At 38.1% G+C, this 18,927-nt stretch overlaps 1 protein-coding gene across 3 annotated transcripts in view; it reads left to right on the top strand.

Moving 5' to 3' along the window:
- Nucleotides 1-208: 208 nt before the first annotated feature.
- The window catches only part of LOC126470352 (solute carrier family 35 member E3-like), a 141,840-nt gene continuing 123,121 nt past the window's right edge, over nt 209-18,927 (top strand). For all 3 annotated transcript variants that reach the window (XR_007586168.1, XM_050098142.1, XM_050098143.1), the window contains exons 1-2: nt 209-635; nt 737-847. Coding sequence is in view for 2 of the 3 variants with exons in the window: in XM_050098142.1 (XP_049954099.1) it covers nt 243-635; nt 737-847 (504 nt within the window). In the remaining variant the exon portion in view is untranslated. The remainder of the gene's footprint in view (nt 636-736; nt 848-18,927) is intronic.

Here is an 18,927-nt window from a genome sequence, read left to right as displayed (position 1 = left end):
ATTAAAGAAATTGATAACCTAGCAGGTGATTACCGCTAAAAGATGTGAAACCAACAGTAAATTTTATAAACAAAGAGAAGAAAGGTGCAATATAATCAAATTTGGGATGTTGTGCATTGCGATAGTAGGAATCGTATATGCAATGCTGGTTTGGTATGTTGGTAGTAAATCCTGACATTTCATCTGTTATGTTTTGCCGCTCAGCGGATGTGATTGAAGTGTCCGAAGTTTCAAACTTCAAAATGAGAAAAAGAATGAACAAAGAAACAGTTACCTCGTTTTTCCTATTTTTTAACATATGTTGTTCTATATGTATTGTACTCTTGAATAAGTGGGTATATGTCCACGTAGGTTTCCCTAATATCGCTTTAACTTTTCTGCATTTCGTTGTTACTTACATCGGCTTGGAAGTATGTAGAAGATGCAGTGTTTTCGTAAAAAAGTCTGTGCAGGTTAAGGACATTATTTCGGTAGCTATAACATTTTGCGGGTTTGTGGTTTTTACGAATCTTAGCTTGCAGCATAACACTGTAGGTACTTTTCAAATCGCTAAATCATTGACGACGCCTTTCATCATTATCTTGCAAATGATGTTATATGGGAAAAAGTTTTCTGTGCGCGTGAAGTTGACGCTGGTAAGTATAGGAGAGATAGATAGGTAATTCATAAGAACCCATTTGCACGTGTTTGCCCTGTTTTTTTGTTTTCTACTACATCTATTAACCTCGCTTTTCAGATTCCAATAACAGTCGGTGTTTTCCTGAATTTTTATTATGATCTGCAGTTCAGTTTCTTAGGGACGGTGTACGCTTCTGTGGCTGTGGTTGTAACGTCATTTTATCAAGTGGTAAATATGTTCACTCAAATCTGGCATTATCACTTGCAAAACCAGCTATTGGTCCAGTTATGGCTATTGTGCTTGTTTTGCTTTCACACTAAATGGCTCGCATGCTTCAGTGTGCATGTTAATACGGCTGTACTTTGCGCCAACGTAATCAAAGCGATTCGAATATTTGTAAAATTTTTGTGCGGCATGAGAAAGACTCATCGTACCAGAGAAAAGTTTCAGTTCGTGTTATGACAATTTCCACCATTGACAGATGACGACAGCAATCTAATACGAAACGAATTGAATATTTTACATATTTATTCATCCAGAGATCATCTTACTGTAGTAAAGGTATTTGTCGGCAGACCCTGAAGAAGGGACAATCCCAGCATTTGCTTAAAATTATCTGAGAAAACTGTGGAAAACCTAAATCAGGATTTTATTTACTGCCCATCCTTAAGCATTAAAATGCAATCGATGCCGTCTTTAGTGTGCATAACGCACTTGCAGACAGAATTAAGTAAGTGACATACTCGCTGTAAGATATGTTTTCAGATCATTATTGGCTGCAAGATTTAAAATTGCCCATCATACTGAAGATGATATATTCAACATATTCACATAGGATATGTAAGTTTAATCTAAATGAAACTCTTCTAGTGTTTAAGATCATTTTAGGACACATTTCGAGCTGTTCTACTCTATAAAATGCTTTTTTCTCCAAGCCATTTCTGTGTAGTGTTGTGTGCTTGTACCAGCAACATATTAACTGGTTTACCCCATGTATTTGTAACTATCTTGAGTGTGTGTTAAATTGACGGCCAGATTGTTGTAGTTTGTGACTTTGTTGCTTTTCTTTTGTCTGTCTTAGACAAGTTAGTACACACAGGAACATTTTGAAATGGGTTCTATAAGACATAATTATTTCTGACTCACAGATGCATGTGATTGTCTTCTTGTGGCAAATGAAAACTTATTTTAGCTCCAGGGTAATTCCCCTGTAACAAAATAGCATGTGCCAAGTGGAAGAGGAAAAATGCATAGTATGTGTTGAGCAATAGTTTGTCAATAACACAAGGCCTCAGCTTGCCTAACAAATGTGTATTAAATGATAATTTAGTACAGATATAATCAGTATAGCCCTTCCTCGTCAATTTTGAGTCGAGATGAATCCAAAAAGTTTAGCTGAAGCAAAGTCATTGCCATCATCTTTAGTACATAAGCTGAAGTTTACAGTATTTTTCGTGATTAATATGTAGTTCATTGATTTGGAAGTACATACTGGCTGTTCTGAGGTCATCTCTACTATCCTGCTTGAATGCTCCTAAGTCTCTCCCAGTTGTAACAAAAGTGGTTTTGTCTGCATAGAGTGGAGACTTGCACAACATAATACTGGCCAAGTCATTTACATATCTTATGAAGAGTTAAAGTCCAAACACAGACCCTGTGGCACACCCTATTTGTTATCCAAGGCATTTGATCTCATATTGTTCAACTGCACAATATGTTTTCTATTACTTAGATTGGATCTGACCAAAGATATTTCTGAGTCTCTAAAACTATAGCAGTAGAGTTTCTCTTGCAGAATTCTATCGTTGACATTGTCAAATGCCTTACTTTGATTGACATCCGTAGCTTTAATAGATAATCTCGATTCAGATGATACAAGTATAAATGAAATAATATATTCAACTGCCTTTACTGTTGACAAGCTGGACCTGTAGCCATTCAGTAAGTCACTAAGACTGTTATTTCCAGACAGATATTGACTGATTTGGAGCTTTATGCAATAGTCCATTACTTTCAAAAGGATGGGTGCAGTCGGATAGGGTGGTAATAATTAGAGCAAGATGTGTCCCTTTTTTGTGCACAGGGGTAACAACTTGTCAGTTTTAAGGATGAAGAGAAAAAGCCACTAACAATCATCTGATTTGTAAGAGAACATAATGGATGTTCTATTACATATTCACAATTGTTTTGATCACAGAATTGGAGAGATCATAAATGTCCTCTGACTTTGAGTGAGTTAGTTCTGCTGTTGCAGTTGTAATATTGCTACCTTCTGCATAAAGACAGTAACTACATCTTCAAAATTTTGTGGGAACAGTTTTCCATGATTTGAGCTATAGGTGATGTCATACAAGGGCATGCTGAAAACAAGACTGCAATTTTTTATGTGAAAAGCCTCAAAGCTTTTTAAATAAAATAAATGTTATTAACATTCTTCATCTTTATTCTTCATGACTACATATTTATTTCTCAGCATAGAGATCCTGACAAAGAACACATTTCTCCCAGTGAGAGACTAGTTTGTTGATGCTATCATAACGGGATGTGTGACTATTGATGTAGCACCACCACCTCTCCATGCACTGTTTCATCACTATCAAAGTGAAGTCCTCAAAGGTCTTTTTTAAGTTTTCAAAACAGGTGAAAATCGGATGGGACCAAGTCGGGATTGTGTGGAGGATGATCGACGATAGTGAACCCAAGGCGTCAGGTTCTTACAGGTGTCGCAGTGCTCGTGTGTGGTCTGGCATTTTCATGCTGAGGGAGATGGCGTTCCATGTGTGGATAAACACTTCAAATGCAAAACTCAATTACAGCATGCTGTTTCTCGTGCACTGACGCTGTTATGTTACACACCGCCTTGTTACACGCTGTAATTTAAAGTTCACTAGCGGCTGAGGGTTGCAGCTTGCATCAGTGAAGTGGGGAAAATTGACCTAGTAATGTGCATGACATGTAATACCACATCCAATGTCGAGAACAAAATATAAAAAAAAATTGAAGTCATTGTTCAGTATAGGTTGCACATCTTCACCTGTCATTGGTAAATAGGAAATCTTCTGCAGCTAACATTGCTTGGTATTTTTATTTTATTTCACAGTGACCAATTGTGACAGAATCTTTCTGTAATCATTGAATTGACAGTGTATCAAAAATAAAGCCATTACATTATCATTGATAAGCAGTATATAGACATTAGTTTACATACCTACAGAAATTCTTATTAAGTTGTATATGTGCCACCAATACAATGGGAACACTTTGCTCTTATAGGAAACGAGACCATGCTGGCTTGTTAAACATATAAAAAAAGACAATAGAGTATCTATTACACCAACTTTGTGCCCAGGAGAAACAGAAAGTTCAGTTATAGCTCAAGCACATCACAGGAAAAACTCCGTAAGCAAGCAGCCTGTGGCAGAGCCAGCTGTTGCACGTATGGTAGACGGGTGACGTATGTGTGCGCATATCGATACTTGATATTCTTACAGAAATACTCTATAGAATTATTGATGTTCTTACCAAAAATGTAAAAAAAAAAAAAAAAAAAACTTTTATAATTGTACCAAAAATGTTCTTGTAATTTTTTGTAATTGTAAATTTTAATTAATGTGATATGCATGGGCATGTACTTACGTACCCAGCATGATGGATGTTATGACCCAGACTATTCTCTGGTGAACTGGTTGTTTCATCTGTAATTAAGGATCTTGTTGTAAATGTCGATATCTGGTCTGTGAGGTTGTACTTTGTTCATGTCATCCATGTTGTGGTGTATGAATCATGGTATACAATGTGTATTCTCAATGTGTATTATGCCTATTCACAGTAGAGGTAGCAGTATTTCCCTTAAGTTAGCATCTATATGGATGTCAAATACTCAGTGCATCAAATGATATATTTTGGATCCTAAGTTATAATGATTCTCCAGTGTAGTTTTTGTAAGAAGTCAGTTAATGATTCTTCTGTGTATTTCTGTAAGAGTGTCAAGTATTGATATGTGCACACACGTGCCACCTGTTGACCGTACATGTAATGGATCGCTTTACTGCAGGCTGCTTGCCTGCTAAGTTTCTTCTGTGACATGCTTGGGCCATGACTGCACTTCCTATTTGTCCACCTCCTCTTGTGGGCATACAGTTGGTGCAATGGATATTTTACATGTACTTTTTTGTGTGTTTGACAAGCCAAAGTGGTGGTGTTTCCTGTGACTGGAAAGTGTTCTTATTGTACTGGTGGTGTGTATTCATGTTAGCGAGAATTTCTAAAAGTAAGTAAACTAATGCTTACGTACTTCTTGTCTCTGATATATGGGTCTGTGCACAGTGAGAAATTCGCTTTGTAATGGGTTTATTTTTGATACACAGTAGATCCGATGATGACAGCAAGATAGATCGAATGATGACAAAAAGATTCTGCCGAAGCCAGTCATTGTGAAATAAAATAATATAAAAATAAAAACAATCATGGTTGCAGAAGATTTCCTTTTACTTTTGAGCATGGCCTATTATTTATGGCTGCGTTCAGTTGCAGCAATGTCATTTATATTGCAGGCATTAATGAAGAATGATTTCAAATCATCTGGTGTCATACCTACATCACAGGAATTATTTTGCTAATACCTTTACTTCTGCCCAAATGAGTATTGAGAGCAGCACATGCTGCTTTACATTTATTGTGGGACTTATTAATATGATCATCATTTGCTTTGAACTTGGTTAATCTGATTTATGCCGTATATTTTTTCTTTAACCTTGTGTAGTTTGCTATTTCTGCATCATCGTTCTTTCATTTATTATAAGAAATCATTAACAGAGTTTTAAGCCTACGTAATCATTTGTGAACCAGCTGTGCACATATGTCAGATCATGTTTCCAAGCAGATCCCTTAATTTTTCTCACTACATCAAGGTAACAAGTTTTAAATGTATCTGACAGTGCACTGGTGGCTAATGTAAATGCATTCTCAATATGAATACTTTCAAGCAGAATGACATTCCGGTTTATCATCTTTAGCTGTGTTCTGTAGTTATCAATGTTCTCCCCATTCAAAAGCTGAGTGACCTTAATTTAATTGGAGTCATATACAGGCTTTCTAGTCTTTAATTTTAACCAAATACATTTATGGACTGATAAAATTTTATATTGAACAATCCTAGTTCATACTGATTTGTCTAAACATTAGTAATTACAATATCAAGGCATGCAGATTGTCTTGTTATCATTAATACAGTACAGGACATGTGACCTTATAAAAATATTGAGTAGTCAAGCCTTTTCTCTGTTGTTTTGTCCACGTATGCGTTTGACATATATATTGAACACATCTCTGCTCCTCCTCCTCCTCCTCCTCCTCCTCTCTGTGTCCACATCTTCCAACCTGTCTGTCCACCTTATGTTCCCACCTCTATCTATTCCCTCCTCTCCACTTTCTCTTCATCTGCTCCTCGCCCTCTCTGTCCATTTCCTGTTCCCTCCTCACTCTGTCCATCCCATCCCTCTATCCATCTCAACCTGTCCACAGCCACGCACATAGGCACGTGTAGCCCCCCCACAACACAGTTAACCAAAGCACACTGATACTACTCCCACTAGATGTATGTCATGCAGGGCAGTCTACATATCAGGCACTTGAAAATCATTTATGTGCCCCTGATGTAGAGACTGCCATGGAAAGCACATTGATAAAGCAGGCTGATATTACTGCTACAATGCAATCCACCTGTCATTCAGGGCAATGTACATGACAGAGCCCAGAAACACATTTTGTGCCCTAGACATGTAGGTATCCCTGCAAAGCAGATTGATTTAGTAGGACAACACTGTTCACACATAATGTGCCTGTCATGTAGGGCAACTTATACATCAGGGGCTGGGAAAAACACGTTTTACCTGTATCTCAACTCCTATGGAGCTAGGAGTTATAAGCCACACAGTATTGATACTTGTGATGCATGCTGTTTCTGTGCCAAAGTTGGCTGAAAGCGATCCAAGGGTTGGGGAGGAAATCCCAGACATATACTCGTATGCTCTGCTTTATATGTATAACACATTAACTTGTTTAGGTGTGCTTAGCATTGTGGCTATATTTATGTCACTGAAAATTAAAATCCTATATTTAGGCCATTTCTTAAAGTGTACAATGATTTTCTGCAAGGCCTGCAAAGATATTTCTATACCACTGTGCAGTTTTCAGACACAGTTCCAAACTTTAACATGGACAGCAACGTTGCTGCTGTTTCCAGTGTGTTTTCTATACAATACTACATTAAGGGCATTGCTGTTGTTTCCAGAGTATTTTCTGTGCAGTACTCATTAACACAAGTGTACCACAATGCAAGTATGTGTCACTATTAACATATATCAAGGCCCCCCTCACTATAATTTTGTGTTCGTCTAAGTAACCTGTTACTAAGTGGAAACCTGGTGGTACGTATGACTTAGTCGATCTTCACTTAGACAGTGTTCACTACTAACAGGATAATGAGGTCATCAATTTTATTTTTTAAATACCCCACATTTATATATACAAATAATAATAATGAGTCATCCTCACTAAAGGGTAGTTCTGGATTCTTCTGTAGCAGCACATCAGTTTGCTCATTTGCTTGTACATTCTTCTGTCACTTGCAAATTGTGTACTTACATATGTGGCTAGCTTCTTGATTGCACTGGATCCAGATGGTAATGAAGTGATTCCCATTGCGAACCATTAAAAATCACTGCTCCTATCTTGTACCTTTCTTGTTCTAGAAGACACGTGTACATCAGCTTGTTTCCCTTCACACATGTACTGGGTACTTTTTTTGCTTTTACTGCTTGATTGTTTTCACACACTGACTGATCACTTACTTGTAGTGTCTTTACTGTCCGACAGTTGTTATGCAGTGACTGGACACTTGCTTTTAACAGATCGACATGGGCTGGAGATGTGAACTTGCCATTAATGTGGATAGGTGTTGTGCTGACAGTTTTCGACATCTTTCTTCTTTACTGAAGATAAATGGACTGGTTAACAGTTTCACTTCTCTTTATTATCTGAACAACTGGGCCCAAAGTTGATTTTATTATTTGTCTGCAATTTACTGAGGAGATAGCTACCTTTAGCAATGTTGATCTCTTCCATATGCACCTATAAGAAATACTTCTGCATATTTTGTTTTCCTCTTGTGTTGTACTCCACATTTAGTGTAGTCTTATCTTTCGTCTTCTCTTTGTAAAGAGGTGGTTCCTCCGAATGACAGTGTGCTGGATTCATTATAATACAATTGTGTATCAAGTAGTTGGTTTCTGGTGTGTGATGTCTGTATGAGATTCTTGAAATTAATCCTGTACACTCATATTGAAATCTGTTTTGCTTGTGTCACTGTCATTAAAACTTGCAGTAACTGACACTATGTCATTCAATGTGAAGTCCCTGGAGAGTTCAACTGCTTTCTTGACAACATTCTCAAACCATGCATTGACAACATCCTCAAACCATGCATTTGGTTTCACTACTGCTGATTTGTGCATCATTTAACAGCAATGCACATCCTCGCTCATGACTATCAGATAATAGCAACACCTTGTTTTTGTTCTTAAGCTTATGACAGGACAGAGCAAATTCCATCCTCCCAAATATGAAGTCCTTGTCTTAACAACTCCACTGCCTCATTCAGTTTGTCACTATTGTTCAGTGTTCTTTGCTATACGCACAGTTTGCTCCAGATAACTTAAAAATGTTGTTTTTCCTATCACTGTATACATCAAGGCCACCCATTGGTGTCTCCTGAGCCATACTGCTTTTTATTATGTGTGGCCAAAGGCAAATGATAAAACAGCTCTCAATTTAGGCAAATATTACCTTGTGAATGAACACCCCACATTTTCTAAGTTTGACCAAGTCATGTGGTGCAGTGGTGAAGACACTGGACTCATATTTGAGAGGACCAGGTTTAAACTCTCTAACTGTTATTGTCTAATGAAATGCATGGTGTAAATACTGGTCTATAATATGGGTTGCTGGAGATCCTAAGTGGGTTCTAGAAAATCCTGCAACATTTATAGTAAGCATAATTCTATTCTGATAAAAGGAGGGTGCCATTCTTTTGCATTGAGACATAATGCCAGGATGGTTCCATGCAGTACACAGACATCATTACTGATATTGGGTATTTTGAAGCATACTTTGAAAAAAGGGTTATGAATTGTATATAATACAGATACATTGTCATATTTTTGTGTATTATGACTAACTTGGCACCACATTTTGCCCAAAACTGTTCACGAAGGAAAACCAACTGGCACTGAAACAAAATCTGCTAAACAATACATTGAATTTTTCCTCACAAAGCATTGAACATTAATGCCTAATTCATTTCATTAAAGGTATTTAACAGAAATAAATTACTGTGCATTTTCTCGATATGAATCTACCAAGGCCAGTTTTAAAAACTCTCCACTTGGCACAGGATTGATATCAATGAAACTTTATTTTTGTTAAGTTGATTCGTAAAGCAAAATAATTTAACTCTAGTATTAACTTGACCTGTGGAATAGGTTGTTGTGCAGGTTCTGTTCCAATGAGAAACTCGGAATACCAAGCTGTTACAAAATCCTCTTCACTTGGATGGTTTATTACCAATGGAAATTAAGCCAGAGTTGGTCAGATAGCAAAATAAAAACAGTATGGGTTATTATAATGGAGGAGGAGACTAGCAGAAACAGAGGTGAAGAGAAGCAGATAGCATTATGAGTTTATGATACACTGATAATGGTGTGCAATGTTGCAAAACTTTTTAACAAGTATTTAACAACTGTTACTAAAAATATGAGATTGTCCATTTCAGTGAATGCTGCCATGAAATATCTCAGAATAATATTTACAAATAACTACAGTAATATGAATATGACCATCACTACACGATCAGAAGTAATGTCCACCATAAAATCTTCAGAATCAAAAAATTCTAGTGGTTATGATAAAATACCAACTAAGTGAATTAATGAGTGTGCTTCTGAGCTAAGTAACACATTAAGTTATCTGTGTAAACAATCATTTATCAGTGGAACATTCTGTGAATAGTTTTAATATGCAGAAGTTAAATATTTGTTTTACAAAGGAGATAAAGAAACACTGTTTAATTTCTATCCAGTTTCACTTTTGGCAGCATTCTCAAAAGTGTTACAAAGGGTGACTTACAATCAGATTCTTAATCATCTGACAATAAGTAATTATTCGTAGTTCGAATTTCTAACAGGTTCTGATGTTGAGAATGCTATCTACATATAGCAAGAATGTATTTAATTCATTAGATAATTAATTACAGGCTGCTGGTATATTTTTGTGATGTGTGAAAGGCATTTGACTGTGTAAATCGCAATATTCTTTTAAGTAAATGAGAATATTATGGTGTAACAGGGAATTCTGCAAAATGGTACAAATCCTATGTCTCTGACAGGAAACAAAGGGTGTCAGTAAGAAAAAAACATGTATTAAGCTATCAGGCATCAGCCAAATTTGAACTAGTTACGGGTGGTGTCCCACAAGGTTCCATGTTAAGGCCCTTAGTTTTTCTTGCGTATATCAATGGCCATTCACCTGTAACATTACCAGATGCCATGTTTGTTATTTTTGCAGATGATACAAACATTGCAATAAATAGTACATCAAGTATAGTATTAGAAATATTGGTTAATGAAGTTTTTAAGGACATTAAGAAATAGTTCCTAGCCAAGTCTTTGTCACGAAACTTAAAAAAAAAAAAAACCTCACCAAATGCAGTTTAGACCTTCCAAGTGGTTTCCTGCCAATATATGCCTAAAATATGATAACAAGAAGTTGGAATAAGTGGGCAGTGTTAAATTCTTTGGATTATAGCCTGATAATAAATCCAAATGGGAGCATTCCACAGAACTACTGAAACACCTAAACAGATCTGTGTTTTCAGTGCAAATATTGTCAGTCATAGTGATATAAAAATAAAAAAAGATAGTGTACTTTGCTTACTTTTATTCCATAATTTCGCACCAGATTATTTTTTGGGATAACTTCCTCCTCCTCCTCCTCCTCCTCCTCCTCCTCCTCCAAAAAGCTAAGCTTTGTCTATGTAGCCACAACTTCCGAACTTCAGCAGTCCTCTTCATCTCCACATGTGAATAACGTCACATCTCACTGATCATATTTTATAATAGGATGTTCTCAGTCATCTTCCCTATGATCTTGCCCTTAAAAATGTTTCGTAGAAGAATATCATGTAATAAGTGTTCAATAATTTTTGCTTTGCATTGGCCTGTAACTTTCAGTAATTCTTTCTTCTCTTCTATTTCCTGTAGAACCATGGCATTCATTTTTTTAGTCTTAGCACTAGTTCTTGTAACTCTCCTCCAGAATCATATTTCTGCAGCTGCAAGGTGAGCTTTCTTCTGCTTTGCTAACATCCAGGTTTTGCATCGGTATCTCAAGACACTCCTGACAAAGGTCTTTATAACTCTCTCTCTTTTTTTTTAGTGTTAAAGCTGATAGCTGATGGGCTTGTTCAGTAGAAGGTTCTTCTTATTTCGGAAGGAACTCTTGGTCAGTGTCATCCTTTTCTTGATTTCCTTGAGACATCATTGTTTCGTTGTTTCCCTCCACAATGCTGCTGAGACAGTTAAGTTTGGTTACATTTTATTGTCCAACTGCCATTGCAAATGAATGTGTGCCATAGCGGCATGAAGTGAATTCCACCAATGCTGCAAGAAACCAAACCAGTCATACAGGGTCTGGGTAGCTGAACTTCACGGCCTTAGCCGTAAGTGTCAACTCGTTACTGATATCTGTAATGACTCTTATGTGGACTCTATAGTGTGTGACACAATTAACTGTTTAGCTCTGGACAAGTAAGTGTACCAGAAGGCTTTACTCTGTGAAGACACGCTGTTGGCAGGAGTTTTGCAAGTAGCACAGTCTTTTGAAGTTTCTCGGGCAATGGCTGACGAAATACAAGTGCTTGGTGATGTGGCAGTAATGTCACACTTCATTGCCTGACAAGACAGCACACCACTTACAACACTGGGGCTGTTCTCGTCCCACTACAATTATGAAATCCATTTTCAACCTACATCCAAACATGCCATTGTGGCTGCCTTGTCCCAACTTGCTGTGGGTCCTGATCCCGAATTGGATTGTGAAGACTTGCTTTGTTTCCGTCTTGATTCTGAAATGCAAGCCATGGTCGAGGGTTTCCCAGTTGTGTGCTCATGCATGGCAGCTCCCGTTGCTGCCAACCCGGTTCTCCGCCAGGTTGTTTGATTTGCTCAACAGGGCTTACCAGATAAACCACCAGCTCAGGCTTTGGGCTCCCTGTGCAACTATTTTTCCTTACGGTATCATCCCTCTGTTTTTGACTGTGTTTTGCTGTTGTCCAAAGGAGACCTCACTGTCAGAGTATTCAGTCCCAACGCGTTATGGTGTAAGGTTGTATGCCTTCTCCATCTGGGCCATTGTGGATTTTCATGCACCAAACTGTTAGATAGGAGACATGTTCTTTGGCCAGGGATTGATGGTGAAATTGTCCATTTTGTCACAGCTTGTGAACAGTGTACCCGACAACAGGCAGCTCACAGAGCGTCTCTGTCCTCCCCATACACGCCAGCCGTGGGAATGCATTCATGTAGACTTTGCGTGTCCCTTCTTGAATTCCTATTGGCTCTTGTTTGTGGATGTATTTTCCCGGATTCCTTACATTTAGTGTGCGTCAATGTCGGATGAGGTCACAATTTTTACGCTTTTGAGATTTTTTTTAAAATTAGGGGTTGCCTTGTACTTTAGCTTCTAATTATTGGCACGAGTTCATGTCTCACACATTTCAGTTGTTTTGTTCCTGTCATGGCATTCATCATGTTACAGTTCTGTCATTCCACCCTAAATCAAATAGCAAGGCGGAGCAACTATTGCAGACATTCAAGTCCCAAATGATTCTTTGCCAGACAACACCCTTCTCCATTTTATGAACACCTATTACTTTATGTCTATGGGGGAGCTAAGCCTGGCTGAGTTGCTTCACGGCGGCAGCCACGTGTGCTTCTCCACTTTCTGCGGCCCATGCTGCATCTGCTGTGGTCGCTTTTCCCAACTGCTTCAGACTGAGATCATTGGTGTGGGCACGACAGTTTGGTCTCCAGACCAAATGGATGCCGGCCACTGTTGGGATGCCGTCTTTGTCACATCTGTGTGGCCGCTGGGCTGGTGGTGCACCATTTTGGTCAGTTGCACTTCTGATGGTCACCGGAAGCTACCAGTTAACGGCTGTTGCCCCCATCGTCGCAGCAGACCTCGCCAGCCTCCATCTTGAGCCCATCATTGCCTGCTGTGGGAATGCCATCATCCCATTTGCTGCCTCCTCCTCGTGTGGCAACCAGGGTGCTAGTACGTGTCCGGCCTTGGGTCCGTTGCCACAGCCTGCTGTTTTGGTTGGTCCACATCCAGCAGCCCCTGTGCCATTATCACCTCAGCCATCATGGGTGGTAGGTCCAGCCCCATCTTTTCTGTACTGGGATCTGCCCGCTGATGACGGTGCAGAGATGACGATGGCACCCTCCTCCCAGTACTGTCATCGGGTGCCATGTGGGCCCACCGCCCTCGGGCATGCCCCTGTGGTGTGGCCCTATGCTCTAGTGCCCACCTGACACATCGTCCTGCCGCCCCCCCCCCCCCCCCCCCCCACCTTCCCGGTAATGGCTGCTGCCACTCTAGATCTGATGGATATGTCTTGTCTGGGTGCCAGCATCTCCTCCTTCAGCTGTGTGCCCTCTTTGCATGAGGGAGAGGTGTGCTATATCCTGCTACTAGTGCATGTAAGTGTAAGTGCGCCAAGTGTACTGTCACTGCACTCATGTACTTAACTCAATCACCAACTGTACCAGCACAGGCCAGCCACTAGAGGCTGCCTGTAGGAAGCGTGCACATGGCACGGTCTCCGCCACGCCATCTGCTGGTGGGTTGCACCTATATACACATGGAGCAGTGCTGACTCACTTTCACCTTGTTTTTTAGTTTGTACCACTCATACCAGTTGTTCTGTATATCGCTTATGTTGCATCTTTTGTATGATTCTTTTGTCGTGTTACATATGTAGTCACAAGAGGCTTATTTATGTTATCGTTCAGAGGTTTATGTTAAAGCCATATTTGGGTTACTTGGATTGGTTTCATGTATTACTTGTTCACTACACTTTCCATCTGTCTCTTACATCTTCTTTGTCAAATACCAGTTCCCACTTTTTATCTCTCACTATTCCATTTTGTCATCTTCAGCTGTGTTCCGTAGCTATCAATATTTTTCTTAATCAGACTCCTAATGTACTTAATTTTATTGACATCAGATGGAGGCTTTTTAGTTTTTTAATTTTGACCGAATACCTGTATGGTCTGATAAAAAATGTGCATTGAAACAGAGACTAGTTCACACACTGATTTGTCTCAGCATTAGTATTTACATTTTCAAGGTGTGCAGATTTTCTTGTTGAGTTATCGTTAATATAATACAGATAACATATCAAGCCAAGCTGCAGTTTTCCAAATCCAAAAAAATGTGATAAGAATTATTTGTGGAGAACTCAAGAAAATCCTGCATAGGCCTGTTTAATAAACTATGTATTCTAAACACTTATTCCCAATATATTTATTCCTTAATGAAATTTCTTATTAAAAAAAATATATATATAATCTCTTTTCCCAAACCAACAGCTCAGTTCGAATTAATTCTAGAGATAAGAATAATTTTCACAAAAATGTGATGTCACTTGCTTTGATCCAGAATGCTGTCTGTTATTCAGGAACACACATTTTCACTAACTTTCCAGCAGGCATAAAAAGTTTTTACTCCCAATAAAGATCAGATTAAGAGGATCCTAAAGGAATTATTGGTGGCAAATGCCTCCTACTCCGTTGATGAATAAGCAGAACTTGCTTATGTTACTAATAATATAAATAATGTTAGTATTAGTTACAACTCATATCTGTACAAATTCACTGAAGTTATGCGATCATTATAAATAAGCGTTGTAAACTGATTTTTCTATTTGATGAAAAATGGAAAATCCACTATGGAATGATGACAATACAGTGAAATCTCGCTTAATGAGCACCTCCCATAAAGTGCAATTCCCATAACAAGCAAAACAAATTGTAAAAAAATGACTCGCTTAATGAGCGATGTTTCGCATAACGCATGATGACAATCTAGTCTTATGTCGCCAGCTGTTGCGCACAGCAGGGGAATGTTCAACAATATGAACATCTTTCATTTTGAGCATTGGCATATGAACAGTGTCTTTAGTATGTACTGTAGTCTGGGTTTAGCGTTCTTTCTACTATCTAGTGCAGCTTGTGATCACATATTTTTCTGAACTTGTGGTCACACGCTGTTTTTTTTTTTTTTTTGTGTGCAAATTTTAATAATCTTTGTAGAAATGACACCAAAGATAAAGCCACAAGAAGACGACCATAAGAGAAAGAAAATGACCTTAGAAATGAAACGTAAAATCAATGAAAAATGCATATGTGGTGTGAGCATTTCTGATTTAGCACACACATACAGTCAGTATACATCAACTATTTGCACTATCCTCAAGGACAAGGAAAAAATTAAGGAGATTGATGCTTCAAAGGGAGTGACAAGAGTATCTAAACAATGGTTTTGTATTCTGGACGATGTCAAAAGGTTGTTCCTTACATGGATAAATGAAAAGCAATTGCAAGGCGAGAACATCACTTGTAAGAAGGTGAGAATGATTTTTACTGAGCTCATTAAGAAAATGCCAGGATCATCAGTGGCTGAACAAGTGTTTAAGGGAAGCCATGGGTGGTTTGAGAAGTTCAAGAGAAGAACCGGCATCCACAGCATAGTGAGGCATGACGAAGTAGCCAGCTCTGACACAAAGGCAACAGAGAACTTCATCAGCAACTTCAAGAAGCTTGTAGATTCTGACAGTTATCTTCCACAACAGGTTTGTAATTGTGATAAGATGGATCTATTCTGGAAAAGGTGCCGAAGTGTACCTTTATAACAGAAGAGGAGAATGCATTGCCCAATCATGAGCCAATGAAAGACCGTCTCACACAGCTATTCTGTGCCAATGCAAGCGGTGATTTGAAAGTCAAACCACTGCTTGTTTACCATTCAGAAGCTCCACCAGCCTCAAGAAGTGTAAAGTCCAGAAGAGCAGGTAAAATGTGATGTAGAGGTCCCACAACAAGGCTTGGATGGCATGTAATCTTTTTTGTAATTGCATCAATGAAGTGTTTGATCCTTTGGTGAAAAAATATTTGCTTGAAATGAATCTGCCACTCTGTCTTGCTTATTATGGACAGTGCTCCTACCCATTCTCCAGGCTTACAAGACCACCTCCTTGAAGAATTTCAATTCATCAAGATCCAATTTCTGCCTCCCAACACCACTCCATTACCCCAGCCTATGGACTAGCAGATTATTTCTAACTTTAATAAACTCTACACTAAAACATTCTTCGAGCATTGCTTTGAGTTGACTGAAGCTACCAATATCACTCTCAGAGAGTTTTGGAAATACTTCAACATCATTGCCTGCATGAAGATGATCGAAAAGGCATGAGAAGGGGTTACCAAAAGACTCTTATTTCTGCTTGAAAGAAGCTTTGGCCAGAGTGCGTTGTTGAATGTGACTCTGGGGCATTTAGGTCAGTACCTGTCAGCAGGAAGTTGTAGAGAGGGTTCTTCAGAGGAAGAGGAGAAGGTGGAGGAGGCGGTAACTGGAAAGTAGCAATCTTCTGGTACAAAGAGAGAAACACTAAAAGCATGGGAATCAGTTGCATCGTACATTGAAAATCATAATCCCACTAAAGAAGTGACTACACATGCTACAAATTTATTTGACAGGAGTGGTGTGTCACATTTTCACCAAGTGCCGAAGCATCGGTAGAAACAAATGACCATAAATAGCTTCCTAGTAATAAAGAATTAGTTATGTATTGTGAATAATAAAGTACATAATACTGTATGTATCCTTTTCTTTGAATAAATGAAATGAATAAGATGAAACTTTTTGTATTTTTTTTTCATGGAATGCTTTATTGTATTTTACATTAGTTTGTATGAAATAAATTGTTTCACTTAATGAGTGTTCTGCACTATGAGTAAGATTCTGTGATGAATTATACTCGCTATGTGATGTTCCACTGTATTATGAAAAGTTTAGATTGCTACCCACCGTATAGAGGGAAAGTTGTGTCCCAGACAGGCATGACAAAAAGACTGCTATACATTTAAACTTTCGGCCAAAAGGCCTTCTTCCTCTCTCCAGGGGACATGTGAGTGTGAATTGTGCGTGCACGAATGCATGTGTGTTTTCTACTTTCGAAGAAGGCCATTCGGCCAAACACTTAAATGTATAGCAGTCTTTTTGTTGTGCCCGCAACCCATCATATCGTCTATATGGTTAGTAGCATTCTATCCTTTTGTATTTGATGACATACAGCTACACAAGCCTAAAGATTATCAGAATCACCTCACTTACTCCACAAGAGGACTGTTTTATGTGGTATCTGTGGAAGGTACATTAGTATGTTTATTGTTTTTGTAAATATTTTTTGTGTATATTTGTTTTACAACATTTTCTGTGTTCTGAAGAATCTCCTTAATATGGATCTATTGGAACAAAAAGTGCATCTAATACGAGAGTTTAAAACAAAACTACTTCTTTACTTTTAACAGTTACAAAATGTACAGCTGAACACAGCATAGCCATACTTTTCTTTATTGTGAAGAATGTACTAGTATCAATAACTACAGTTGAACAAACTGAAGTTTACACTTTGGTATTGGATGGTTGGTAATTAAAGATGTATATAACCATATGAATATCAGGGGAAGTATGACACACATTAGCTGAAGAATAAACTATGAGAAAGCTTAGTGCATGAAGGGTGCCACACTCGTTGATTGCTAACCTAGATCAAATGCAAAAATGAATTTCTGGTGACATTTCAACAGTTTTAAAGAAAGCTGCTGATTTTATGTGCCAATTTTTTACCATTGATTCAGTGTACTGGTAATTGGACCATGATGTCACACCAAAAATGAAACAGCACTTCCAATGGGTGGAAGCAGATTGTCTTTCATCAAAGAAAATTAAGTAGATTTCGTCTTGGGGAAATATGACTGGTACTTCGTGGGATGCTGATGGCAGTGATGGTCTTTTTTATTTAATGGAAAATAACATGTGACAAATACTAAGTAAGCCTACCATACCAACTCTATGAAAAAAAAGTGAGAAGACACCTGAACTGCTAATGAAAAAAGTCTTTCATTTTTACAATGAAAGATTAGTTTGGCAAAATGAGAACTTGTAGGATTTTACATACAAATTGTTGGAACAATTATCCTACTCACCAGATTTGGCATTCTTTGAGATCAACCTATTCCCATATTTTAATAAACTAGTTGTTGGAAAATGTCAGCCCAGTGAAGAGAGAATGACAGCTGTAGTGTAGATACATTGGAATCACATTTAAAGACTGACTCTATGCATTGAAAACTATTAGACAAAGTACATTAATCTAAAATTGGGACTGTTTAGCAAAGTAAGTGTATATTTTGGCTAAAAACCAAATTCTTTCACTGGCTTGCTGAGAACTTATCACCTTACTTTCATTAGAATAAAACTGTGAATTAGCACAGTGGTTAGCACACAGGACTCGCATTCAGGAGGACAACAGTTCAAACTCACATCCCGCCATCCTGATTTAGGTTTTCCGTGATTTCCCTAAATCTCTTAAGGTTGATGCTGGGATGGTTCCTTTGAAAGGGCATGGCCAATTTTCTCCTCCATCCTTTCCTGATCTGAACATGTGCTCCATCTCTAACGATCTTGTTGTTGACAAGAAGTTGAACACTAATTTCGTTCTCATTAGAATAACAACAACAGAATATATGCAAAAAAGTACACCATTGTTTCAGCAAAAAAATAAATTTTCATGCCACACCAATAGACAATTCCAAGTGCAAGGTCTAAACACAGTACTGCAAATTTGTCAGTACATCAATATAAAGTACAAATTTTGCACTTGAAACAGAAAATTGGAGAATTATCCCATGCTTCAGGGTCTTTGTAACAGCAAGATAATGTGAAGAATACTGAAAACTATAGGCTAGTTGCACTGCTGTCTGGATTCTCAAAAATAATTGAATTAATGAGTTACATGAATAAATACAACCTTTTTATTAAGCTGAGCTTGCTTACCGAAGTGGGAAAAGAAAAATATCTGCCATTACAAAATTCCCAAAAATTGTAGTTGAAGCTATCACAGG

The sequence above is a fragment of the Schistocerca serialis genome, chromosome 3 (genome assembly GCF_023864345.2).
Source record: "Schistocerca serialis cubense isolate TAMUIC-IGC-003099 chromosome 3, iqSchSeri2.2, whole genome shotgun sequence".
NCBI classification, from domain to species: domain Eukaryota; kingdom Metazoa; phylum Arthropoda; class Insecta; order Orthoptera; family Acrididae; genus Schistocerca; species Schistocerca serialis.
This window is presented reverse-complemented; position numbering and strand designations above follow the sequence as displayed.